The sequence below is a fragment of the Papio anubis genome, chromosome 14, assembly GCF_008728515.1.
Source record: "Papio anubis isolate 15944 chromosome 14, Panubis1.0, whole genome shotgun sequence".
Lineage (NCBI taxonomy): Eukaryota > Metazoa > Chordata > Mammalia > Primates > Cercopithecidae > Papio > Papio anubis.
Genome location: NC_044989.1, coordinates 46211126 through 46238834, shown reverse-complemented (window position 1 = coordinate 46238834; position 27709 = coordinate 46211126). Strand labels below are relative to the sequence as shown.

Here is a 27709-nt window from a genome sequence, read left to right as displayed (position 1 = left end):
CCCTACCCCATCCCCGACTTCTTGCCACAGATATGTTGTAACTAAAAGTTCCCGAGAGAGGCTTACCAGATGAAGTCTCTGCAGTGGGAGCAGTAGGTGGGCTGCCGAAGATAGGTGGCCATGAACTTGTGGCCGTTGACCTGATGGACCCTGCGCCTGACGGCCCCCTGCCGCTTCCTCGGCCGCATGCGTTCCCTGAACACGCGCTCTTCATTGTCTTTAGGGGCTGGGGAAGGACAAGAGCAGGGAAGAAAACAGAGTCTGGGTTAGTGCACCTTCCAAATGAGCTCCCTCCAGAGAGTTACTCCATCCCTGGAAGAGTGGAGCTGGGGTGAGTGGGAGGTAGCCTTTGTGTGCGGAGGGGCTCGGGGGTCTGAGGAGTCTCACTGAGCAGCTGGAGTGAGCAAGCACACGCAGGGTGGAAAGGCCCAGAGTGTGCCTGTTCCTGCTACATACTCAGATTCCATCCAATCCAAATTCTGCTCCAGGCTGGCTGCCCCTTTCCTCCCTACACAGGCTGCAGCTGGTTTCAAGGGCTTGGGGGTCAAAAGGCTCAAGGTTCGCATCTTAGTGCAATTCCTGAGCAGTGTGACCTTGGATAGGTGGTGTTTCCTCCCCCGAGCATCTCAGCGCATCTCCCTCTGTAAATGGCGATGGCAGTGCCGGCCACACGGGTGGCTGAGAGGATGCAATGAGATGAATCTCCGCACCCTGAGCTGCCTAGCTCAAGAAGTAGCTGCCTAATAAATTTGACTTCTTCCTTCTTTCTCTGACCTAGACTAAGCCAACCGAGAGTATTTTCCCAGAGGTCAAAAGGAGAGGGAAATATGACACAGTGAAAGCAGTTTCCCAAAGGCTCAAGACCATCACCATGGACTGTAAGATCCCACTGGGGTCAAAAAGGTCTTCCCTATACCTTCCTTCCCTCTACTTCTGAGACTGCCCGGCCAACTGAGAATGCCTTGCAAGGGGACTCACAGATGATCACAAAAATAATAAAGATAATTGTTATCTTTACATATTTTTGCCCCCTCAAAATTAATATATTGAAATCTTAACCCCCAAAGTGATGCTATTTGGAGATGGGGCCTTTGGGAGGTAATTAGGTTTAGATGAGGTCATGAGGGTGGGGCCTCCATGATGGGGTTAGTGTCCTTATAAGAGGAGGAAGAGACCGGAGTGAGTGAGCTCTCTGCCATGTAAGCAAGGAAGAAGGCCCTCACCAGAGCCCACCCATACTGGCTCTCTGATCTTGGACATCCAGCCTCCAAAACTGTGAGAAGTCAATGCCTGTTGGTTAAGACACCCAGTCTTTGGTGATTTGTTACTGCAGCCTGAGCTGATTAAGACAAGGATGACCATGATAAATGTTTATCGTGGGTTTATGCTGTGGCAAGTGCTATGCTAAGTGTGTTATATCTTGGTGATATAACACATCTCACTGAACTTTCAAAACAACTCCACTTGAAAGGTACTGCTATTAGCCCCACTTTACAGGTATGCAAAGCGAGAAATAGAGAGTTTAAGTAACCTACTCCTGTTAACACAGCTACTCAGTGGGGAAGCCCAGATTCTAACCCAGAGAGTGAGAAAGAGGCCAATGTTCCTCCACCCACATGATGCTCTGAAGGACGGCCTGCACTCCTTACAGAAAGTCCCCAAGTTCTCATCTGAGTGGCTGTCATCACCAAAGAGTCCAGCTGCCTGTGACTTCCCCAAGAACACAGTGGACAGGCTCTGGGATTCTTCCTTGGTTCCTGACACCTTCTAGAAGGTCTCCTAGAAGGTCCCCTGCACAGGTCAGCTTAAAATGCACTGGAAGGCTCTGTGCCCCCAAAATATCTCCAGGCATCAGCGAGTGCTTGACATCTCACCATAACAGGGCCAGTCTTCAGGGGAAGAAGCATTGCTCCTTCCTGGACCTCTCTGAATGTAAGGTTCCCTGAAGTGAAGGTCATATGTGTGACCCGAACAACGGATTAATCCAAGGGCATCTTGTTATTGGAGGGTAGGGTAGAGGGAAGGTAAAATTGAAGGTAAAAAGTGAGAACAGGACCAAATGTGCAGTGTGTGCTTTCAAGGAAGCAGCAGCCTCTGAGCAAACTGGAAGCTGTTTATTGGAAATCTGCCCTCGGTGTTCCCAGACTGCATCTTCAACACAGGCTCAGATGACCCAGGTGGAGGTCTGCTTGTGGACCCCCTGCTTCTTGACCCCTAGCCTACCTGGGTTTCAAGTGGTGCTTATTATTTTAAAAAGTCTCTGACATCGCTGACCTTCTGGGTAAAGAAAGCTCACCACCTCCTACCCTGCTCCAACCTAGGGGTCTTGACCTGCTGACTAAATTCTCACAGGAGGACCCAGGTCTGTTCTAGTATAGAGACGGCAACACACACACCTGCAGAAGTATGGCAATCGCTATTTGGTGCTGCCATCATAGGCAAGTTTTTGTTCCACTTCATACTTTCACAATGTTGAGAATGTTCTACTATTTTTATAAGCAAGAACAAAAATGTGATCACCAAAAACCAAATCTATTCAGTAGCCCTTACTTGCTATAAACTTACCTACAAAAACTCAATCCAGAAACATCAACCCTGGGCATCGTAGGACACAGGATGCAGGTTCTTTTTGTAAAAGAGCATCCTGAACTCCTTTCACAGGATTCGCCATGGAATAATTTGAACAGTAAGCCCATCCCCTAATGCATTTAAGATGCAATTTGATTTACAAATCTCTCAAATTGACTAGTTGTTTTCATCCTGGGAAACTATTTTCAGTTAAAATGATGATGGGACCAATCTAATTTTCTCAAAGGAACACTTATGATGGTGGTTACAGTCCTCCCTAAGAGCCTTATTTCTCAACTTTTTACAGAAATGACTAGCAATGAAACCAAACGTTCTAAACTGTGTTGACATCAATTCAATAGGGCAATATAGCAACCAATTAATTTGACTCCATTCATTTTAAAGCTCTCTCAGCGGGGTGCCCTGATACCTGGGGGGAAGCTGTTCAAAGTTGCTGGGGGTGTGCAGGGGGAGCCTCAGGCACAGGCTAGGCAGACAGCCAAGGATAACTCCTGTAAGTCAGAGTTCTAAGTCCAACTTCCTCCAGGGTTTCTATTACCGTTGCCCCAAAGGAGCATCTGCACTGCCTTTTAAGTCAGATTTGATGTCAGATATGGAAAAACAGAAGGTCACAGGAGGGAAAGAACATGGGTAAACTTCATGCTTCAAGTGAGGCTTGTGTGCAAAGCTACAAAGCAGGTGACATGAGAAAGGGGTTGGAGCCTGTGGCTAGTGAAAACACCCCAATTCCACATTCCTCTGGGCAGGAAAGCCACGGGTCAGGCCAGAGTATCCTCAGTTCTGTCACCCACAGGTGGAGAAGAAAGTGGCCTATAGGATGTGAAAAGGGGAGCTACTAGGTCCCTCAGTCCCCAGGAACCTCCCTACTGGGGCCTGGAGTCCACCACCAGAAAGGGATCCCTTCAGCATTTCCATCCGCTATGAAAGGTCTTTTCCAAAATGTAGCTCCCATATATGTATGAACTTAATTCCTTTGTCCCACTGGTCTATATGTCTGTTTTTATGCCAGTACCACACTGTTTTAATTGCTGACGTTTTGTGATATATTTTGAAATCAGGAAATGTGATGCCTCCATCTTTGTTCTTTTCACTCAAAATTGCTTTGACTGTTCAGTCTTTCAAGGTTCCATACAACTTTTAGGATTTTTTTTTTTTCTGTTTTTATTGAAAACACCTTTGAGAATTTGATAGGAAGCATATTAAATTTGCGGTCACTTTCAAAAAAACATTAATTCCTGTATGGACATTTTAACAAACCCTAATTCTTCCAAGCCAAGAAGAGTCAACAAGAGTGCCAAGAATATACAATGGAAAAAGGATATTCTCTTCAATAAATGATGTTGGGAAAACTGAACATCCACATGCAAAAGAATGAAACTGGATCCTTATCTTTTACCATACACAAAAATCACCTAAATGTGGATTGAATACTTAAATGTAAGCCCTGAAACCATAAAGCTCCTAGAAGAAAACATAGGGAAAACTTTCTTGACATTGGTCTTGGCAATGATTTCTTAGATATGACACCAAAAAGGCAACAAAAGCAAAAATAAGCAAGTTGGACTACATCAAACTAAAAAGCTTCTGCACAGCAAAGGAAACAATTGACAGAATAAAAAGGCAACTTGCAGAATGGAAAAAAATCATTTGCAAACCATATATTTGAGAAATATATAATATCCAAAAGACCTAAGAAACTCCCACAACTCAATGGCAAAAACAATCCAATTTAAAAACGGGCAAAAGAACTGAGTAGATTTTTCTCTAAAGAAGACATACAAATGGCCAACAGGTATACAGGTATTTAAAAAGATGTTCTACATCACTAATCATCAGGGAAATGCAAATTGAAGCTACAATGAGATGTCACTTCACACCTATTAAGATGGCTATTTTATATATAAATAAACATATATATATATATAAAAGATAAGTGTTAGCAAGGCTGTGGAGAAAAGCGAATGCTTGTTCACTGCTGATGGGAATGTAAAATTGTACAGCCACTATGGGAAACAGTATGGAGGTTCCTTAAGAAACGAAAAACAGAACTACCATTTGATGCAGCAATTTCACTTCTACAAATCCAAAGGAATGAAAATAAGGACCTTAAAGAGTCCTCATGCATCTGCACTCCCACATTCACTGCAGCATCATTCACAATAGCCAAGACATGGAAGCAACCTAAATGCCCATCTATGGATGAATGGTTAAAAAAAATATACGGTGTATTCATCACGTGCACACAAAAGAAAACACAAGGCAGAAAGGTATGTTCCAAATATTTAGAAAACATTAACATTGGTCATTCATTGACACTGGTGGAATTACAGGTGATTTTTACTTTTCTCCTTGTGCTTCTTTGTATTTTCTAAAAAGAATCTCTATTGCTATTTTTAAAAAGATACAACAAACAATGAGAAACCATAATTCAAAAGAGATTGTCTTCTCAAATGAATGACTTACACTAAGGCGCAGTGTTCTACTGTCTTCAACCCTAGTTACACAGATGACTAAGTAAAAGCCAAAGAGAGCCACCTGATACTTTTATGAAGTGTAAGGCTAAAGGAAAGCTGAAGCAGAGTTCTATGTCCTTAGCATAGCTTTCTTCCTTGATGTAAATAAAATGCTTTGTTACAATTTCTAAAAAAAGAAAAAAAAAAGAAAATATGGTGTATTCATGCAATCGAATGTTACTCAGCCACAGAAAAGAAGGAAATCCTGGCATTTGGGGCAACATGCATGGGAGGATATTGGCTAAGTGAAATAAGTCAATGGTAGGACAAATACTACATGATACCACTTATATGAGGAATCGAACGTGGTTGAACTCATAGAAGCAGAGAGCAGAATGGTGGTTGCCAGGGGCTGGGAGAAAGGAGGAATTGGGGAGATTTTAGCAAAGAGCACCAAGTTCCAGTTATGCAAGATGAATAAGTCCTAGAGATTGTGCAGCTTTGTGCCTATAGTTAACATACTGTATTGTATACTTAATTTGCTAAAAGGATAGATCTTAGGTTAAATGTTATCACAAAAAAATAAATAAAATGCAACTCTCATAGTAGAGGTAATATGTATGTGTCTGATGTATAAAATAATAGATACACAAACGTATGTATATGTGTATGTACATATAGTATGTATACTTTATATTATATATTGATCCATAATATAGTATATATAATATGTATGATACATACATATATAGTTTTGCTGAACTATTTGAAGGTTACAGATGTAGTTCTTCACTCTTAAATACTTCAGTCTTTATCTCCTAAGAACAAAGACATTCAGCTACATAATCACAATAACAGAGTCAAGAAATTTAACATTGATATGGCATTATCTAATATATAGGTCGTATTTGAATTTTCCCAATTGTTTCCCAAGTGTCCTTTGTAGTTTCTAATTTTCATCCAGGAGTTACCTAGAGCTCATGCCTTGCATTTGGTTGCCATATCCTCTTAATCTTAGTCTAGAACAGTTTCCTTTACTGTTCTATCATCCTTTTGATGATACATTTATGTAGCATCCAGGATGTTGTCATATTGAATGTTTCACAATCTGAATTTCTCTGATTGTTTCCTCCCAATTAGTTTCTGATTAAATGGCAAGACCACCACAAAGGCCTATGGATCAACAAATTGAAATATATACATCAAGATCCCCGTAGATAACGGCTTAAATGACACAAACGTAAAATTTTCATAAGATATTTACTATAATCAGGAATTTTAAAATGCAAAGCAGAACAGTTTTGGCATACCACTGACATACCATTTAACACCTAAAAAAGTAACCAATTTGTTTTAAAATTATTTTCCATTATTGGCAAGTCTACTATGAAACTGACTTATTCATTCACTGCTAGAGGCAATGCCAGTTGGCAAAATGTTTTCAGAAAGCAGTATCACAAGACACAGAGACCACACAGGAAACGCCTCAAAGAGATTCACATCCTTTGATTTGGCAACTCCTTAGGAATTAACTCTAAGTCAATAATTAAACAAACTAAAAACCATATCCTTATAGATGTTTCCCTTTGCATATCTATATCAGCCAACAAACAGAAATGACTTGACTGTCTACTATTAGGCAAATGGTCTGATAAATTACATTACATTGACAGCAACTTTAAAAGGGTGAGGAAAGACCACAGAAACCTGGAGAAATGTGATGTAATATTGTGAAAAAAGAATGAACAATAATACACCTCTGTGTCAAGCAAATTTGCAGGCTGAAGATAAGAACGGTGCTCCACTAGGATGATGGGATTAGATAGGTTGACATTTGAAAAAGTGTTGTCTAATGCTCTTTAATGACTTTTTAAAGCTTTCACTTGCCTAAAAAGCATTAGGTAATGAGGTGTTCCGTCATGCTGCAGGAGTGGGGGGCTGCTTGGCACAAACAGGAGGTGAGGGAACTGCAGCTTGCCGTGGAGAAGGGGAAAGAAGAGGGAAACCACCAGCTTCCCAGCTGCCTGTGCTTCTGGACTGAGTAAACGCCGGGTCCGCTGCACACCAGAGTTACTGGACCCATCCCCCTTCACCTCTGAACCGCTCCAAAAGATGCTGGCACTGGACGCACTCAGCCATGCTCAAACACAGTGACAGTTCATTTGCCGTGACCTCTGAGGCAACACCAAGGTTGGCTGACCTCCCAGAGGACCCATTTGGTTCTTTGGAGGTCCCTTGTTTTATGCCTGCATCTGCCTCACTGCAGAAGGGGTGAACTTGAGTCAAGGAAAGGCCAAGACAAAGCTGGATAACTTTTGGGAAGCTTTCTGTGGAAATGCAGAACTTGGCTGTGCAGATGTAACAAGAATTCACAAAGGCATAAGGCTAAGCAGGGACGTCCTCTGAAGCAGCTTCAAGACCCACAGTAACCCCAACCTCCAACAACATTCCAGGGATGGTTTCTCCTTGATTCAATTAGGCTATGAACTTCAAACTCCAGAAGCTTTTATATCAATGAACATTTTACGGCCCCAGTGCACAGGATAATCTCTCACAGGCTGTAGGCAGGTGGCAAGAACAGCAAAAAGGGGTCTGTACTGTGCAGTTCTTCTTCTGTTTGTCTAACTTCACCTGGCCCCTTTTCCTTGGGGGTGAGACTTCTCAGTCTGCACCAGAGGAACACTCAGGGACTCAGGGAGAGACAGCCCCTGGTGCCAAACCCTAGACCACATTTTCTGGCCAGTCTGGTCACTGAAGTTTTCACTGTTCCACTGTCCTTTCTCTTACCCACCACATCTCCTCCCACACAAAAAACAAGCTGGAAAAACTGAACACCCTCCTCATGTGGGGTCATGGGCACCTACAACCTCAGTGTTCTTAGGATGCCTTTCAGTTTAGGAATAGTCAGCAGAGAATTTCTTTAAAAAAAAAAACAAAACTTTTTTTAAAATTTCAATAGCTTTGGGGTACAAATGGTTTTTGGTTATGCAGATGAATGATATGGTGGTGAAGTCTAAGATTTTAGTGCACCTGTCACCTGAGTAGTGTACATTGAACCCAATAGGTAGTTTCTCATCATCACCTCCCTCCCATCCTTCCCCTTCTGAGTCTCCAATGTCCATTATACCACTTGTACACCTTTGCATACCCTTAGCTTAGCTCCTACTTTTAAGTGAGAACATGCAGTCTTTGGTTCTCAATTCCTGAGTTACTTCACTTAGAATAATGTCCCCCAAGTCCATCCAAGTTGCTACATAAGACATTATTTCATTCTTGATTATGGCTGAGTAGTATTCCATGGTATGTATGTTATGTGTGTGTGTGTATGTGTGTGTGTGTGTGTGTGTGTGTGTGTGTGTGTATCATTTTCTTTATCCACTCATTGGCTAGTGAGCACTCAGATTGATTCCATATCTCTGCAGTTGTGAATCTCTAACAGTGAATTTCTAACACACACCGACGTATGCCTGGATGCCAGCAATCCCTTCTAGAGTGCATGGAGCAAGAACTGCCAAGAACAAGGGTCAACCTTGCCTGGGCCAGACTTGCCGACATGCATGATCTCGGGGCACCGTCATTCCTCACTGCAGGACAGTCCCCTACCCTTTGTGTTCAGGGCACACAGGGATCTTTCCCAAGACAGGTGCACTGTGGGATCCTCTTTCTTTTCTCTGAGCTCTCTCTTTTGACCTCCCCTTTCTGCCAGTATGGTTGAATGAGGTGTTAACAGACTGGACAAATTTTGTTCTTTCCCAAAACCTGCCTAATATCCTTGAACAAGTCATTTAATCTCTTTGAGCCACTGTTTTCCTATGTTATCTATCAGGAGAGGGGCAATTCCATGGCTCAACCCAAACCTCAAGTTGAATGGAGCAGCACAGACCCATGTTGGATCCCGAGGCAAAAGGAAAAAAAGAAAAAAGTGAGTCATCCTGACTGTATCTTTACTTCAAATTTTGTTATTTCCTTCATTAATCTGATTTTCTAAACTACTACATTACAATATTATTTATCTTGATTCCTGAGACTTGGGGTGGCCCTAAATTCTGCTTGCACCACAGTCCTGACCTTGACTATAATGGTTGATAAAGGCCCACGTGAAGTTCTCCTTCCTAAGCACACCAGGCTTTGCAAAGGTGGTGGGAGGGTGGCTCCTGTTTGCCCTTCTCTCCCTCTGCTGGTCTACTGTGGGGTGGTAGGTAAGCTTCCAGGACCTCCTTCACCCCAGGGGACACTCCAGGATGGCCCCCAAAATCGATAGTGTAAGGACCAGAAGTGACAGAGAAAAAATACTGCCAAAAATGTGATTGGTTCAGATGGTGACTGTTGAATTTCGCCTGGCATCTAGCACATGCTGAAGGGAGGGTTTTCTCCTCCTATGACCATGGCAGTGGGGTTTGGAGCCGGCTCTGGATCCTGTAGTACACACCACTCCACATCTGGGGACTACACATAGTAGCCTGAAATGGCCACCGTGGGGGCCTTTACAGGAAAATCAACAAACGCTACAAATCAGGACTTCCTTGGGGAGGTTGTTGTTAAGCATTTACCACCAGCACACTCCTGGCCCTGAGGAGATCAGACGTATACAGCCATGGTTCAGGTTCTTTCTCTTTTATCTTTCCAAAAACAGGCCGTATCCACCAAAGCCGTGGCTTTAGTTATCCAGTACTGACTTCCAGAAACCCTGCATCTCTCTGTCTCCCTGGAGCCAACAATGCCTTACTGAGGAAGAACGACAGCCTCAGCCCTGACCCTGCAGAACCTGCTCTGATGCTCCCTTGTGGCCCCCACCCTGCTGTGGTTCAGCTACCCCCAGATGTTACATACCTGCCACTGTAAGAGGGAGTGTCTGCCTTATCTCTCCCACACCCCATCCCATAAGGCTTTAGGACAGCTCACTCCATCTCCAGACTGGGAAAACTGTCAGGAAGACTGGGCTGGGCGAGGAACACTGACTTAGCTCTAGAACAAAATCAGAAATGGGACTAGATTGAGGAAAAGCCTGGGGTTGGGGTGGGGGGCAGCTCATCAGGAGGCTTTTCTTGGAATCCAGGTAAAGAGTGATTACAGTCTTCAAGATAATTTTACAACACAAAGAAAGCAATTCAACTGTCCTGGTATTTTGGTCTAAACAACTGTCAAACTCTGGATATTCAGAAGCCGAAAGATGCCAGCTAGCATTTATGCGGCCCCTGCCAGATGCTGAGCATGATTCTAAGCACCTTAAGTGTATGAGGTACTACTATCTGACACACAAGAGATAGTGTCCCACATGCGTGCAAGGTAGTAGCTCACACGTGTGACAGAGCATCACACACGTGTGAGATAGTGTCTCATACACATGTGCATGAGAACATCACAGGCACCCGCAGTCATGTTAAGCATCTATGAAGTATCAATATTAAATATTCATGCAATACGTAAGCATCTTACATACTTCCTCTAATGTCACAAGGCATTACTTTTGGCTCAAAGAGGTTAAATAACTGTCTTGTGAAAGGCCATGCAGCCAACAGTAAAGGTCAGTTTGGGATTTCACCCTGGCCCAGCCATCCACATCTCCCAAGGATGGCGAAATAGCCTAGTCCCACTTGCACCAACTGCGTGTGTAGAAGGTTCCTGTCAGCTGCTGATCACCCACCTCCCCACACATCTGCCCTTGCTTTCACCTAGAGACTTAGAAAAGAAAGCTGAGGGGGACTGATTAAGTCATGGCACACCCACATAATGGAACTTAATGCAGCAGTTTAACAAAGTAGCTATGCCAAGCCCACCAAGAAAGTAAGCAGAAAAAGAAAACTAAGAAACACGTCGATAGTGTGTATTTATTTGTATAAAATGAGAAAAAAAAGAATATACTCAAACACATATAAGCAAGACTGCGGATGGAAAATTTCTGAAAGGGTATATAATAAGCTATTCATCCTAAAAATGTTTATCATGTGGACACTGGATTCCAGGCAATGTTCTAGGCACAAAGCGATAACCCATGGCTACTCTCTCAATTTTTGTTCTCAGAAATTCTGGATCTGGTCCTTAATAGACAGGTCTCTGCTAACAAAGCAAGGAATTGCCATGATAGTCCAGATTACAGTGGTCATGACTGGGAGGTGCTCCTCACAGAAGCTAGTCTGCAACCTTCCCCTCTCAATCTCTGGGCAGTCTACTGAATTTTCTGTTTCAACAATGCTCTGTTTTGACTTTATAAATTTACTGGTAAATATGCAAGGTCAATGGAAAGAAAACAAACCAAACAAACTCAGGTACTAAACATCAAAGCAGCCGCGCCTTTTATTTTGTAATTTTCCATAGAAAAATAGATGATAATGTTTGCAAGTGAAATAAATACTTCATGACAGTGAGTTTTAAATATTGTGTAAATATTTATGCGATGTCAAAGAATATGTTCTACATGTGTACTCCCACAATGCATTAAAGAAAATTTGTTCAGAACAGGAAAGAGGAAACAGCAACTAATTCCCTCAGAGAGATTATTCGATGCTATCTGTATCTTCCCAGAGAGGCACACAATGAGAATGAGAGACATCTGAAAGGAGAGGTTGGGGATTGCCTGCATGTTTTACTCTGCATGGAATCTAATCAGAAGAGAACCGGTGGCATTTCAAGATTAGCGTCTCAAGTTTAACATGAACCGTTGTTTCTTCTTCCTCTTGACTTTCTGAAGGATCTTTGCTGTGTTCATGGCAGGACTTATGCTCTGTCCAGGTACGAAAACAAAACTGCAGCTAGTGTTCACTATGTAGGAAAAAAAAAAAAAAGTGAAAACCTCAGACCTTGATATGGTAGGCACAGCAGCACTAGGGTAAACTGAGGCAAAACATGGTGATTGACAGATAGTGGGAGAAAAGAAGATGCCAAACTCCAATCTCACTGCCCCATGGTTTCTGATGCCAAGCACACTGTGTTGAACACGAAGAAGCACTGAGGAGCAGTGATTTCACTTAAGCAGGAAGCCTGCTAGCCTCTAGTCTATATTCATTCATTCATTCGCCCATTCATTCATTCCCTCCTACATCCATTTACAGTTATATATTAGAGTCACGGTGGAACTTTACTGCGTGCCTCTGGTACCCAGGAAAAATTACTACTTCCAGGAGGAAACCACAGAGCAAAATCCCTCCAGGCAGACCTGCTGAAAGCTCAAAGAGTGCTCCCAGCCTGGGAAATCTGCCAAGTGGGGCACCAGCCAAGGGTGGGACCAGAATCCCTGTTGGTGCCAGTGATGATCTGAGATGAATCACAGGAAACTGAGCAATTGCTGCATTATCGGGCACCTGAGCACAATGGAGCTCACGTTCCATGAGGCCAGGGTCTGGTCACTGTTCATGCTTCTAAAATGCTGTATTAAAACAGGCCAGTGGACAAGTCTAAAAGTCTTAGTAGGATCTCTGCCCATCCCCAGGTGCTGGTTGGTGAACATGGAAAGGGTGTGAATTTGCCAAGTGGAGTGGGACATTCCTCCCTCAAACAAATAACAAGTCTTTTAACGCCATAGGCACTGCAGCCCTAAGGGCTATGGGGTTATTTATTGAAAAACCCACACCCTTCCAGTGCTGTTGGTAGCAGCCATTCCACATCACCCAGTCAGTGGCAGGCCACATTCCATGAGAGTAAAGCAAAGTGACCTCAAGATCACACCCTTCGACGTCACAAGGCTCCCAGCTACCTCACCTTGGGCTCCACAGAGCTTCTCAAAGGAACGTGCCTGCACAATTTCCCAGACTACCACAGTGAGCCAACTTTTTAGTTTCTCAAACTCCTTCTTTACTAAGGCAGTTTTGAGCACTTGCTAATTTTAAAGTCAGAATTAAAAAGAAAAAGAATGGTCTTTCCCAAGAGATCTGGAGTCCCGGCAGGACTCCCAGAACGCTGACCAGGTGGGTATTCTGATTAGATGACCTGGGAAGGAAGAAGAATTTCAGGGAGTCTGAAAATAAAATGGAGATAAAAGGCAATGAAAGAATGGTAAGGCAAAGGAAATGGAGAAAGAGGATAAAAAGAGGTAAAGGTGGCTGAGTGCGGTAGCTCATGCCTGTAATCTCAGTACTTCCGGAGGCCGAGGTGGGAGGATCACCTGAGGTCAGGAGTTCTAGACCAGCCTGGCCAACATGGCAATACCCTGTCTCTAATAAAAATACAAAAATTAGCCAGGCGTGGTGGCATACACCTGTAATCCCGGCTACTCGGGAGGCTGAGGCAGGAGAATTGCTTGAACCCAGGAGGCAGAGGTTGCAGTGAGCCAAGATTGTGCCACCACACTCTACCTTGGGCAACAGAGGGAGACTCAGTCTAAAAAAATAAATAAATAAAAACAAGTAAAGATGATTATTATGCCACCCAGTCTGAGCTGGTAAATACCTAAATGAACCCACATCTTCCCAGAAAGCAGAGGGACTCATTTTACATAACACAATCTACTCTCCCTGGTTTTTTGGTTCCTTCTGATCAGGAAATGAGCTTGCCTTCCTTCCACCCTCCCTTCTATTGACCCAGGCCCATCTAGTCCCCATGGCAGGGCACTGGGAGATAGACCTCCCTTAGGAAGCTTCATATAGGTGAACAAGCCCCAAGTGTTTCCATAGAAACAGCTATAATGGCCACAGCTCTTGTGGAACTTATATCTTTTCCTTTGGCTTCAAAAACCTGCTTCAATTAAACTTTTTCTTACCAGTTTTTATGTTCCACTGAGACTGACCAAAACTCTGCACACGGAGAGAGGGATGAGAAGGTCAAAAGCAATAATGCTTTTCATAACTGAAAGCATCCCAGAATCTAACTCATGCTCCTTCAGGGCTCATGAGCTCTGACACGCACATGCACACAGTGCCTTTCCCTGACACCCCCGCTGCTGGCACTTCTCCCAAGCCAGGGGACATCATAATCCAGGAAATTCGCCAGATTCCCAGTTATTCAGGCCTTAGGGCTTGACAGCTCCTCTCTCCCCTTGAGCTGTCTTCTCTAGTGATACGAGAACGCTGGGAAAAGAAGAGTCACTGTGTGAGGAAAAAAGTCTATTTCTAATAGCTCTGCAACCAACAGAAACATCAGCTAAATGCTGAGCTGCATATCTATAAACTTCCATTTGGAGAAGATGAAAACTGCCAAGAGGGGAACAAAAAGGAGGGTGGGGTGGTGGGCGTTTTCAGTTTAATGAACCTGAGAAAAAATTCTGAGGCCACAGATGCTTAAGGGAGATCCATTTAGCTCAGTTCTTGGTGCTAATGAAGTAAAAGTAGAGGCCAAATTCCTCACATGCGTGAGTTATCTTTGTCTAGAAGGTAAATATGATTGGCCACAGGCCCTGACTTAAATCTCAGCCAGACTTTTTATAGATATATATTCTTTAGGGCCCTGAGGGGAAAGTAGGAATGGTTCCCTATTACCCAACTTCTTTCCTAAAATTCACCTTCCATCCTACACCTTGCTGACCTCAGGAAAGCCCAATAGTTGTGTCTTTACCTAAAGTGTCACATTCCTAATCCAAAAATCTAAGCCCTGCAGATGGTAGTCACGCACCTGCCTTTTCAGAAGGTTTTGGTTTAAGCAGTACCTGGGAATAGGTAGTAAAGGCGAGGCTGGGGTTGAGGTCTACCAGAGTTTTAAGAATCCCTGGTAGCCGGGCACGGTGGTTCACGCCTGTAATCCCAGCACTTTGGGAGGCCGAGGCAGGTGGATTACCTGAGGTCGGGAGTTCGAGACCAGCCTGACCAACATGGAGAAACCCTGTCTTTACTAAAAATACAAAATTAGCCAGGCGTAGTGGCATATGCCTGTAATCCCAGCTACTCAGGAGGCTGAGGCACAAGAATCGCTTGAACCCGGGGGGCTGAGGTTGCAGTGAGCCAAGATCGCACCATTGCACTTCAGCCCAGGCAACAAAAGCGAAATTCTGTCTCAAAAAAAAAAAGATTCCCTGGCAATGGAGTAGCACTACCCTGGCCAAGGCAGGCTGCTACACCTCTGAAATGCTAGCAAGCCTGGCTCCTCAGCTAAAGCTGCTCCTGAACTCAAAGTCTAAATGGGGCCTCTGCCTGTCCCCGGGTGCTAGTTGGTGAACATGGAAAGGATGTGAATGTGCCAAGCGAAATGGGACATTCCCCCTCAAACAAATAGCAAGCCTTTTAGTGCCATAGGCACTGCAGCCCTAAAGGCTATGGGGTTATAGACACTGACTCACGGAAACTGAATGAGACAATAAATCTTGACTCCTATCTTAAGCTGCTACATTTGGGATAACTTGTTATATAGTAGTAAATACTTAATTCAAGAGGTAATAGGTAAACCAGCAGGAGAAAGTTAGGGTAAACATTGGAAGGAAAAATGTTTTTAACTCTGAGACTTGTGCATTTGCTCAACCAAGATTTGCGGGGGAGAAAAAGGAGGTGGGTATTGTGACTACTGTACTCGGTGTTACACATTCCTGCCTATGGAGAGAAGCAGAGGAAGGATCAATGCTATGATAGGTCAGCTTATATTAAAGTCACTATCACATGGAAACCAGGGCCTGACTTAACTTCTGAGAGCTGGGAATTCAGAGACACTGATCAAGTCCTGGGATCCTAAAAAATAAAGTGATCCCTCTTGCTTCCAGCCCCTCTGTGTTCACTTTACTCCTTAGAGCGAGGCTTTCAACCCTGTTGAAACAGAAAGCCTCTGGGAGGGCTGTTATAAGTTCAACATAGCTGAATCTCAGATACTTTTTGGAGAGGTTGTGCTGGGCAGGTAGGAAAACTGTAGGGCAGAAAGGATTGTAGGAACTGCAAGGAGAGTGAGTAGGAGCTAAATTTGGGGAATTTTGCAGTCAAAGGCCGATGGGTACTTGGCATCTCTAAAGCAAAAGATAAAATACATTAAAAACAGAATGTTAGAAATAATAGGCACCACTTACAGCAGGGGTCCCCAGTCCCCAGGAGACCACAGTACTGGTCTGAGGCCTGTTAGGAACCCGACCGCACAGCAGGAGGTGATTGTGGGTGAGCAAGCGTTACTGCCTGAGCTCCACCTCCTGTCAGACCAGCAGCAGCATCAGATTCTCTTAGGAGCCGGAACCCTATTGTGAACTGCACATGTGAAGGATCTAGGTTGGGGGCCCCTTCTGAGAATCTAAAGTCCTTCCCCTTCTGCCCCCAACACCGCTCCCTGCCCATCAGCGGAAAAACTGTCCTCCACGAAACCAGTCCCTGGTACCAAAAGGTTGGGGACTACTGATTTACGGCATAGCAGGTGATTAAACCGTATTTTCTCTATTTCTCGAAAGGATTCTACACGATTGGTACCACTACCTCCACCACACAATGAGGAAACCGGTGCTAAGAAAATCCAAGTGACTCACCCAGGCGTACATAGTTATTAAGTGGTAGAGTTTGATTTGGTCCCAAGGCCAGTCTGGTTCCAAAGTTCATGTCTTTTCTACCATATCACACATATTAAAAAACATGAAATGGAGGTTTTTTCCCCCCCTTCATCCCAGAAAACAAGCATTCTGTTTGTATTTCTCTAACAGGTGGCTTAAAGATTTTTAAAGTGAACTTTCCTTCCCGAATGCTGTAAATGAAAAATTGATGTGAAAAACGATTAGCAGATAGGAAGAGGAGAGGCCAACTTCTTTCAAATGTATATGGGATCTGATAAGAAGTTCTGAAAGTGTTTTTGAAACCAGACTGCTGGGAAAAAAAAAAAAAAAACCCGGAAAATTAAAACTCATGTAGACAACTCCCTCTCACACCACAACTCACATGCCAGGGAGCACAAGGAGGCAACAGAGAGAAGACCAGAGGTCCCACTTTAGCTCATTTGTATGGACCCTTGCTCCCTTGCTGTTTCACGCAGAATTTTGAAAGGTAAGAGGGTAAGTTAGGTGATTCTGGAGCAAATATAATCATCACACAGTCATTAACTTCTGGGAACAAAAAGTTTGTATCTGCTTGAGCCAAGCAAGGAAGAAAGTTTCAGATCAAAGTGTTCCCTAAATCTGATCTGAGCCATCCTGTGCCCAGTAGGAACATCTAGCCAGGAAGAAAAAGTCTATTCTCTCTCCAGGTCAGTCCCCTCCTCAATACTGAGGCTACAAAGATTGAAATTAATGCTTCTGTTTTTTAAATAAACATGATCTTCTTTCTCTAAACACAGCAGTTAGCAAAGGCCCAGATCAAATCTATTTGGAAAGTCTGAAGTAAAAGGTTAAACTCTCATGCATCTGTGTGCATGTATGTGTTTAAGGCAGGAGAACTAAAATGAAGACATGACATTGTATTGTTTGTTCTTCCAAACCACCTGCCTGAGAAAAAGATTGCAGTGTGCAAAAAGGCATTACTCCTTCATTCTAGAGATGCCCTGGCCTCTCTGGCTAGCAGTCTGGCCCAAATAATTCCTTCGAAGTAGAGGTCTTCCTGCATCTACTGTCAAACAGGCAAGACCACCACAACGACCTTCCTCTTGCCCTGGGGAAGCACGGTGCATTTTAAAAGCTCAAAAGATATTATTCTCCCTATTTCCAGCTCACGAGAACTCCAGTTGATTTCTAGGTAAGAACTACCTGCAACTTAATTCGTCATTAACCAGAAGAACTTCAGGTTGACTCTTAACCTGTCAGTCTGAAATGTGCACCTGTTAGACCCCTAACGTGGCTCCGTCTGATGTTGATAGCTAGCCTGAAGACCTTTCTAGATATCAGAAAATGCCTCCTGCTCCTTAGGGGGGAAACACATTTCCTGTTGGAGCGTGATGGCTAAAGGATTCTATAAAAACAAAAATATGTTTTAAAGGCCAGAGGAGGGGAAAAATGGTGGTTCTCTTTCAGACAATAACCACAATCCCTTGACAAACCTGAATTAACACACAGAAGAACCTAAAACTCCCAGAGAATTAAAACTCACAGAGACAACTCCCTCTCACACCACAATATATATGCCAGGAAACAGAGGGGGTGTGTGAGAGGCCAGGGCATCTCAAGGGGGTGCTCCCTGGCAGGTGGATTGTGGTATGACAGGGAGTTGTCTTTATGAGTTTTCATTTTCTTTTCTTTTCTTTTCTTTTTTTTTGAGATGGAGTCTTGCTGTGTTGGTCAGGCTGGAGTGCAGTGGTGCGATCTCAGTTCTCTGCAAGCTCTGCCTCCCGGGTTCACACCATTCTCCTGCCTCAGCCTTCCAAGTGGCTGGGACTACAGGTGCCCGCCACCATGCCCGGCTAATTTTTTGTATTTTTAGTAGAGACGGGTGTCACCATGTTAGCCAGGCTGGTCTCAAACCCCTGACCTCATGATCTGCCCACCTCAGCCTCCTAAAGTGCTGGGATTACAGGCGTGAGCCACCGTGCCTGGCCCAATTTTCTTTCTTTCTTTTTTTTTTTTTTTTTTTTTGCGAGCCTAATAGATTAGGTCTATTAATATAACACCATCACCATTTTCTTCTAAATGAACTAAATTCTGAGGTTCTCCTTAAAATAACGGTGAACTGAAATTTTGGCATGCATCAGAATTACCCAGAAGGCATGCTCAAACATATACTGCTGGACTTCACTTCTAGAATTGTTCACTCAGCAGGCCAGGTCTGGGAAGGGGTTGAGAACCACTTCTAACAAGTTTAGTGATGATGTGACCAGGACTACATTAAAAAACAAAAAAAAATTAGAGACACAGTCTCGCTCTGTTGCCTAGGCTGGATCTAGTGCAGTGGCATAATCACAGCTCACTACAGCCTTGAACTTCTGGACTCAGACGATCATTCCACCTCAACCTCCCAAGTAGGTGGGACTACAGGAGTGTGCCACCATGCCCTGCCTGGGTGGGTCTTTATTTACAGAGATGGGGTCTTGCTATATTGCCCAGGCTGGTGTCAAACTCCTGGCCTCAAGCAATCTTTCCACCTTGGCCTCCCAAAGTGCTTCCAAATTCTAGGTATGAGCCACCATGCCTGGCTGCCACATTTAAGAACTATCTAGGTCTCATTATCTATCTTATCTGAACTGCCTAAAAGTGATCAACTTACTTATTCAAAAGTAATTAGAATACTGCTTAAGATGTAGAAAGCTGGAAAGACCATCATTCCTATCATTACGACGAAAAACAAACACATAAGCAAATAGATCAACAGAATAGAGTCCAGAAATTAGTCCATATATGTGCATACAATTGATTTTCAAAAAAGGTGCAAAGGCAAGTCAATGGAGAAATGGCAGTCATTCAACAAGTGGTGCTCGAACAATAGAATGTCCATGCATAAAAAATAAAGATAGACCCATATCTTCTACAAAAACAAACTTAAAATAGATCATGGACAAAAATGTAAAACCGAAACTATAAAACAGTGGAGGAAAACACAAACAATCTTTGTAATGTTGGGTTTGGGTAAAGATTAACTATGACATTAAAAGCACAATTCATAAAAGATTGACAAATTGGAGTTTGTCAAAATTAATAACCTCTGCTGTTTGCAAGATGTTAAGAGAATGAAAAGACAAGTATCAACATGGGAAAAAAAATTTGCAAATCACACATCTGGTAAAACACATGCAGAATATGTAAAGAACTCTCAGAACTCAATACTAAGAAAACAACTGAATAAAAAACGGGCTGAAGATGTGAACGATACCTTACGAAAAAAGGTATATGGTAATTAAACACATGAAAAGATGCTCAACATTAGTTTTGGAAAAAGGCAAATTAAAACGACAGTGAAATACCACTAGATATCTATTAGAATGCTAATGTTAAAAAATAATAAAATAAAATCTGAAAATTTCAAGTGCTGGTGAACATGCAATTTCACCATTGTGTCTTTCATGTATTGCTGGTCAGAATACAAAATGGTCCTGCCATTTTGGAAAACAGTTTGCAGGTTCTTTTTTTTTTTTTTGAGACAGAGTCTTGCTCTGTTGCCCAGGCTGGAGTGTGTTGGTATGACCTTGGCTCACTGCAACGTCCGCCTCCCGGGTTCAAGCAGTTCTCTTGTCTTAGCCTCCTGAGTAGCTGGGACTACAGGTGCATGCCACCAGGCCTGGCTAATATATATAAAATGTATATATAAATATATGTAATATATATTTTTATATATAATAACTATATGTATAATATATAGTTATTTATATATTTATATATTATATATTTATATATTACATATATTTATATATATATATTTTAGTAGAGATGGGGTTTCACTATATTGGTCAGGCTGGTCTTGAACTCCTGACCTCAGGTGATCCACCCACTTTGGCCTCCCAAACTGCTGGGATTATAGGCGTGAGCCACCACGCCCAGCCTGCAGGTTCTTATAAAATCAAACACACACTTACCACACATAATCAAGTAATCTTACTTCCAGATATTTATTCAAATGAAGTAAAAAGTTACGTTTACATAAAAACCTGTATGAAAATACTTATAGCAGCTTTATTTATAAGTACCCAAAACTAGAAGCAATCCAGACATCTCTCAGTTGAGGAAACGACAACCAAACAAATGGGTGTGTAGCTATAAAGTGGGGGGTTCTATTCTGCAACAAAAATGAATGAATTACAGACACAAGCAATGACATAAATAAATCTCAAATGAATCATGCTAAATGAAAAAAGCCAAACTCAAAAGGCTACACATATACTGCATGATTCCATTTAAACAACATTCTGGAAAAAGCACAGTTATAGGCACTGAAAAAACAGTGGCGATTACTGGGGGCTGAGGGTGAACAAAGGGCTTGACTATGAAAAGGGAAAGATAATGGGAGAATTTGGGAGGTGATGGAACTATTCTATATTTTTATTGTGATAATGGTTATATGACTATGTAATTGTCAAAACTCAAAGAACTATATGCTAAAAAGGGTGAAGTTTACTGCACGTAAATGACATTTTTTTTTTTTTTTAAGTAGAGGGAAAAATTAGGGCACACCTACTATACCTGCAGCCCTGTGTCAGGAGCTACTAAAGATACAAAAATAACTCTGAGCACAATTTAGAATGAACATCTGCCTAAAGCATTTATTTATCTATTTGGGTGTTTGTTTTTGAGATGAGGGTCTCACTATGTTGCCCAGGCTGGCCTCAAACTCCAGGGCTCAAGCGATCCTTCTGCCTCAAACGCTGGAGTAGCTGGGACTACAGGTGAGTACCACCAGCCCGGCATGCCTGGAGCATGTAAATAGCCTATAACTAGAAATTCAGCTGAGCAGAAGAGACTATAAACATAAGAGTTCAGAGAAAGCTGGGGCATCAGATATTAACAAGGTCCCCTGCACTGTCTGGTTCTACTTTTATGCTACGGGCCTTTCTTTCTTCCTCTCCTGTTTTTATCACACCAACCAGGTCGGTCTCCTGGCAACCCCTCTCAGAGGCCAAGCTCATTCCTCCCTCCAAACTTCTCATCATACCCGTTCTTCCTAGGGCTTTCTGCCCTCTGGTCATCTAAATCCTTCCCATCCTTTGAGATCTAATTCTTCCATGAAACCTTTTGATATCAGGGCAGTTCACAGGGATCTTTTTCTTCTTTGAACTATCATCGTACTTGGAGTCTTTACTATTCAATTGGATATTCATCCATTAAACATTTAATTATATACTTTGAGTGCTTGATGGAGCGTTCATATTGTTTCCTCAGCTAGACTGCTAGTTACTTTAGGAAAAGTAGCCCTTAAGATTTATTTTGCATGCTTCTCCCCAACCTCACCCCACACCCCCATTGCCTAGTTCTAATCATTATTAATTAAATGAAATACTAAAGTATTGACAATAGTAGGTAGGAGAAGCAATGTGGCACCACACACACTGTAATTCATCCACTTAACAGCTCAAAATCACTGTGTTTTATCTTGCATACATGATTAAAATGTATTTTCACAAAATAAAAGCTATCCTCGGTTCTAAACAGTTTAACAAAGGATATGAACAGACATTTCTCAAAAGAGGACATTCATACAGCCAACAGACATATGAAAAAATGCTCATCATCACTGGCCATCAGAGAAATGCAAATCAAAACCACAATGAGATACCATCTCACACCAGTTAGAATGGCTTATCAATAAAAAGTTTTTCAGGAAACAACAGGTGCTGGAGAGGATGTGGAGAAATAGGAACATCTTTTACACTGTTGGTGGATTGTAAACCAGTTCAACCATTATGGAAAAAAACAGTATGGCGACATTCCTCAAGGATCTAGAACTAGATGTACTATATGACCCAGCCATCCCATTACTGGGGATATACCCAAAGATTATAAATTATGCTGCTATAAAGATTGATTCAAGCACACGCATGTTTATTGCAGCACTATTCACAATAGCAAAGACTTTGAATCAACCCAAATGTCCATCAGTGACAGATTGGATTAAGAAAAATGTGGCATATACACCATGGAATACTATGCAGCCATAAAAAGGATGAGTTTGCGCCCTTTGTAGGGACATGGATGCAGCTGGAAACCATCATTCTTAGCAACCATCACAAGAACAGAAAACCAAACACCGTGATGTTCTCACTCATAGGTGGGAACTGAACAACGAGATCACTTGGACTCAGGAAGGAACATCACACCTGGGCCTATCATGGGAGGGGGGAGGGGGGGAGGATTGCATTGGAGTTATACTCTCGATGTAAATGACGAAGTTGATGGGTGCAGCAGACTAACATGGCACAAGTATACATATGTAACAAACCTGCATGTTATGCACATGTACCCTACAACTTAAAGTATAATAATAATAAATAAATTTAAAAAAAAAAAAAAAACAACTCCCTAAAAGGGTCTACAAGAGCATGCAATAAGTACATGCATTTCTTGACAGTAATTGTTTCCTTGTATAAGATTCCTTTCATGATAGCACATTGAAATGAGGGTTCTCCCCCTTTTTAAAACACTAATCAAACAAATTCTGTACATTACTTTTCTCTTGTAGAAGTCTGGCCAAGCATCTTGAGTTAATATGGACCTTCTATGAACGTTTCCTATTTTCATTTATGCTTATGTTTAAATTAGATAGGCCAATTTAATTAGTCTTTTAATCCTGCAGAACAATGATGCAAGACCATCATGCTGGGCTGATGTCGTCCTATTCAGAGTGTCATGTCACATTTCATTACATGCTCCTTGCTTATTTTACAATAAAGGGTAAATGGATGATGCAATATTGATAAGGAACTTACAATCTGATCACAAGAAAATTGTCTGTTCTTCAGAGGTTTTCTACCTGGCCTGTAAATTCTTTTGACTCCCATATTTAGTGATAAGGAAGCCATTAGCTGTCATTTGGCTTGGGTATACAAACTTATTTCAATAATACATAGGCACATGTTTGTGAACAAGTTTGAGAACGTTTTCTTTGCCAAGATTCACTGGGGCCATACAAAGTCCCTGCACACCTGAGGTCCCCTTCAAAGTGGGAGCAGGACCAAGGAGATTTGTCTTATTCCAAGAACCGGCCAGTAGATTTATAGAAAATGGCATTTGAAAGTCTTTTTAAATTTTTTAATAGGCAAAGGCACTGGCACTAGATAAGATTGCAGTAGGGAGGGCAGCTTATGTTGTCTTAAGAAAATAGACAGTTTTGTGAATCCATTCACTTCCATGAAAAACTTGACTTCCTCTGCGCTTTACCTACATCAACTGGTAAATTAGGTCCAGGAGGTACACGAAAATAATTAGGACTATTATTGCACCACACAGGCTCTCAACTCTGCCTGCGTGTTAAACTCACCTGGAGAGTGCTGAGAAAGTCAGCTCCCGTGGCCCACCGCAGACAACTGAATCAGAATCTCTGTGGGGGGCGCCCAGGCACTGGTACTTTTCTTAAAGCTCACAAGGGGATTCTAATGTGCAGCCAGTGTTTAGAAGCAGTGACAACAAGAGTGGGTGGTAGTGCAATTAAAAAGTAGGAGAGGCATCCAGGGACAACCGCATTGATCAAGCCGGTGACTTTCTGACTCAGCAGAGACACTGAATGAGTGTTTGGGGTTCAATGTCATTTTTTGGTTTTGGGCACAGCCCGTAGTTGGGTATTCCAGAAGAGGTGTTCCAGAGGAGGAGGAAAGGGAGTGGTAGCTGGCTTTTCAAGGAGAGGGAAGGGACGGGGAGAGAGAGGAAGGAGGATGTTCTATCCAAATCGAAAAGCATATGAAAAGTGCCCTGGGCAGGGAGTCCAGTAATGGAGAATCGTCTTGGCTCTGACATGTGTCACAACCAAATATGTGACCCATGGGTAGGTCATTTCTCTTGCCTTGGCCTCATCTTGCCCAAGATAAAATTACATGGGATGGTTCATGTTTTTCAAGTTCCTTCTGCTTCTGAGATCCTCTAGGTATGTTCCATCAAAATTACCGGGGCATTACAGATGCATTTGCCTGGACCACCTGGCCATGGAGAAGGGTTTCAGAACTGTGTTCACCTCCCAGGTAATCCATGGCAAATGCTAAAACTTGAGAACAGATCTAGAGTTACTCCAGAATTACTACTATTTGAGAATTTCATTATCTCAAACACTAATCAGTAATGTCAAGAAAGGCAACTGGCTTGACCTCCCTGTCCGTAAAATGAGATGTCAGGGTGAACTCAGCCTACCGCGTAAGACAAATCCTCATACTGTGATCTATAGTTTTATTTGGCTGCTGTGTTTTGTGCTGTTAATGTATAAGCTCCTTGAAAAGAGACACTGGTTGTCTAATAGAATTTTGCTGTGACATGGCACATAATGGCCTAAACAAAGCACATTCAGCGTTCCTACTTGATCTATAAAAAGTTGTGTTCCTGGAAAGCTGCATGTCAATGGCCCTCCCATCAATCAAACCCAGTTTTAAATGTACAGTACATTAAGTACATTAAGTGTTATATAAGGGAACCCTGTGGTGAGTGCTTTTGAAGAACGACTACATTTTTTGGAAATGTTAATAATTACATCTTAATTCAACTGTTTGGTAAATCTAAACTTTTAACATAGCAATTTCAACGTAAAATAGGGGTTGCTTTATGTTCCTTTAATTTGAACCCTTAACAAGGAAGCCTGAAGTATTTTGTAATAAATTCTGCGTGTAGTCCATGTTCCTTTAGAATGTATACTTGCAGCAAAAGGAGGGAGAGAGAACAAGAACAGAACAGCATAGTGATGACTTATGTATACTTGCGAGGCCCAGGGGCAGCATGGTGTAATGAAATGTGCATATCATTGTAACTTGGGGGCCTGGGCCCTTTTGCCCACCACCACCTAGTTGGGTGAGTCCCTCTCCTTCTCTGGGGTTCAGTTGTTTATCTATGTGATGGAACAATCAGACTAGGTGATAGCGCTAACATTTCTAGGAGTCAGGCTCTTTTAAGAGTCTGAATCAGCCAGGCACAGTGGCTCACGCCAGTGATCCCAGCACTTTGGGAGGCCAAGGTGGTTGGATCACTTGAGGCCAGGAGTTTAAGACCAGCCTGGCCAACATGATGAAACTCTGTCTCTATTAAAAATGCAAAAGTTAGCTGGATGTGGTGGCACATGCCTATAATCCCAGCTACTCAGGAGGCAGAGGCACGAGAATAGCTTGAACCCAGGAGTTGGAGGTTGCAGTGAGCCAAGATGGCACCCCTGTGCTCCAGCCTGGGCGACACAGCAAGACTCCATCTCCAAAAAAAAAAAAAAAAGTGTCTGACAGTCTGGATCAACTGAGTTTGTCACATTTTACAGTCTTAAACCACTCACTAGTGCTTTGATCCGGCTTGGCACAAACTCAGAGGATGAGGTGTGGAAGAACCAGACTCACTGCATGTGGTTGTGTACAAAAGTGGTCAGCCTTTGCTACATTTGCCTCCAGCACAGAGTTGCACTGGCTCAGCTGGGGCCCTCATTTTGTGAGATGATGCACTGGTCCTAGGGAGAGCACCACCTTTAAACCTAAAGGCAGCAGAGCACGTATCTTGTGGTTAACATCTAAGTGTGGCCCCAAGCCAAAAGGGCTGTCTTTCTGGGCCGAGAGAAACCTTGGCTCAGGTGTAGGGGCCGTAGACACAAACATACTGCCTAGTCTCAGTGAGGAAGTCAGAGTTAGGGAGGAATTATGAAAGCCCAAAGACTAGCAAGACAGAGGGACCTACCTGGGATGACAGTGACTGGAAACATGACTTCCTGGACAGACTATATAAAGCTGTTTCCTAGAGGACTGGGTTCCTCCTTAGAGCCTTAGGTTAAAGTCATCTAAAGCAGTGGTTCCCAATCTGGACTACTTACCAGAATCACCTGGGAAGCTAGTGAAGCCATAAACTCCAGGGCCACTCCCCAGTTCCACTGGGTGAAGCTTGAAAATCTGTAACTTTAATCAACGCCCCAGGAAATCTTTTGCAGCCAGAACAGCACCGGACAACATGCTAGTGTTTGAACACTGGCTTTACAGTGATGGTTTGAGCACTGAGCATTAGGCTGTGGGAAGGACTGGAGTGCCATTCACAGTCATGAGCGGGGATGCACAAGGACACTATTTGGGGCTTTTTGTCTAGGTGGCTGAGTGAACATGGTCTCAGATCAGGAGCCACCAAATGGGCAGAGGTTAAGTCAAAGAAATGAGGCTGTTGGTTCTAGGACTTCATTAGAAGAGCCTGTTATGAGAGGTCCTCTAGGAAAGCTGGTCCTCTAGGAACACCAGTCCTCCCTCTTGTCCACCAGCTGCTGCTGCTGTCCCCAAGCACTTCTCACCTTGAGCCAAAGGAAGTGTGAACAACAGACACTTGGCAGACACAAGGGTGGATCTGCACCCCGCCCCTTGATATCCATCTCTCGCTTTGCCCTCTGCGCGCTTGAAGTAATCTTTTTCACTCCATGGCTTATTAGACACCTGGCCTGGGGCATCATCAAACCAGGCATCTTGTAATCCCTGGGGAAACTGGGGCACAGTAGAGAATAAACCCTGGTAATGACCTTGAAAGCTATTTTCTCCTCATCCAGCCAGAGTTCCTCATGCAAATGCTCTGTGACATCTTTATCTGCTATCCTCAAAATTAGAATGTGAGAAGCAGAAATAAATTAACTCAGTGTAACTGAAATTCTGCCAGAAAATTTCATTTAAAGCTTTTCATAAGAAGTGGGAATAAAATGCATTCTCCTAAAGACCAGAGATTGGCTGATGTCCCATGATGGGGTAATAAATGGTCTGGTTTATAAAGGAGTGATCTCTTTCTACTCCTAGTGTTAAAACTAAGCATTCATTTTTGGTAAATATATTGATTTCACTAAAGGTAAAAACAACTTCACTGAAGACAGCTTCAGCCTTTGATCCAAATTTCATTTTTGCAGAAAACTATTTTGTTATGTTCCCAGGATACCAATTAGAGACATATTTTCTAAGGATTCATTTTAAGTCAGTGTTCTGCTTCATAACACTTAAAAAGAAATTAAAAACTTGAATAGATGTATAACCATTCTCATTAGTAATTCAAAAATTAATGCATTTTCAACTTAAATCCTAGTAGGTTTCTCACAGAAATTGAGAAGCTAATCCTAAAATTCACAGAAGAAAAATGGCCAAAAGAGCAACAAAAAAGTTGATAAGAATAAAGAATATTTGGACCGAGTTTTCTTTAAAAAACAAAGAGTGAAGCCTTCGCTCTCAAATATCAAAATTTCACAGTCAAAGCAATTAAAACATTGTGTATCAGGAGGACAGACCAAAGGAACAGAACAGAGATGAGAAAC

The 27709-nt window shown here is 42.7% G+C and overlaps 1 protein-coding gene across 16 annotated transcripts in view; it reads right to left on the bottom strand.

Annotated features, from left to right (window-relative positions):
- The window catches only part of PRKCE (protein kinase C epsilon), a 539251-nt gene that overhangs the window by 213727 nt on the left and 297815 nt on the right, over positions 1 to 27709 (bottom strand). For all 16 annotated transcript variants that reach the window (XM_017947484.3, XM_009184138.4, XM_017947485.3 and 13 more), the window contains one exon: positions 67 to 226. In XM_017947484.3, the coding sequence (XP_017802973.1) occupies positions 67 to 226 (160 nt within the window). The remainder of the gene's footprint in view (positions 1 to 66; positions 227 to 27709) is intronic.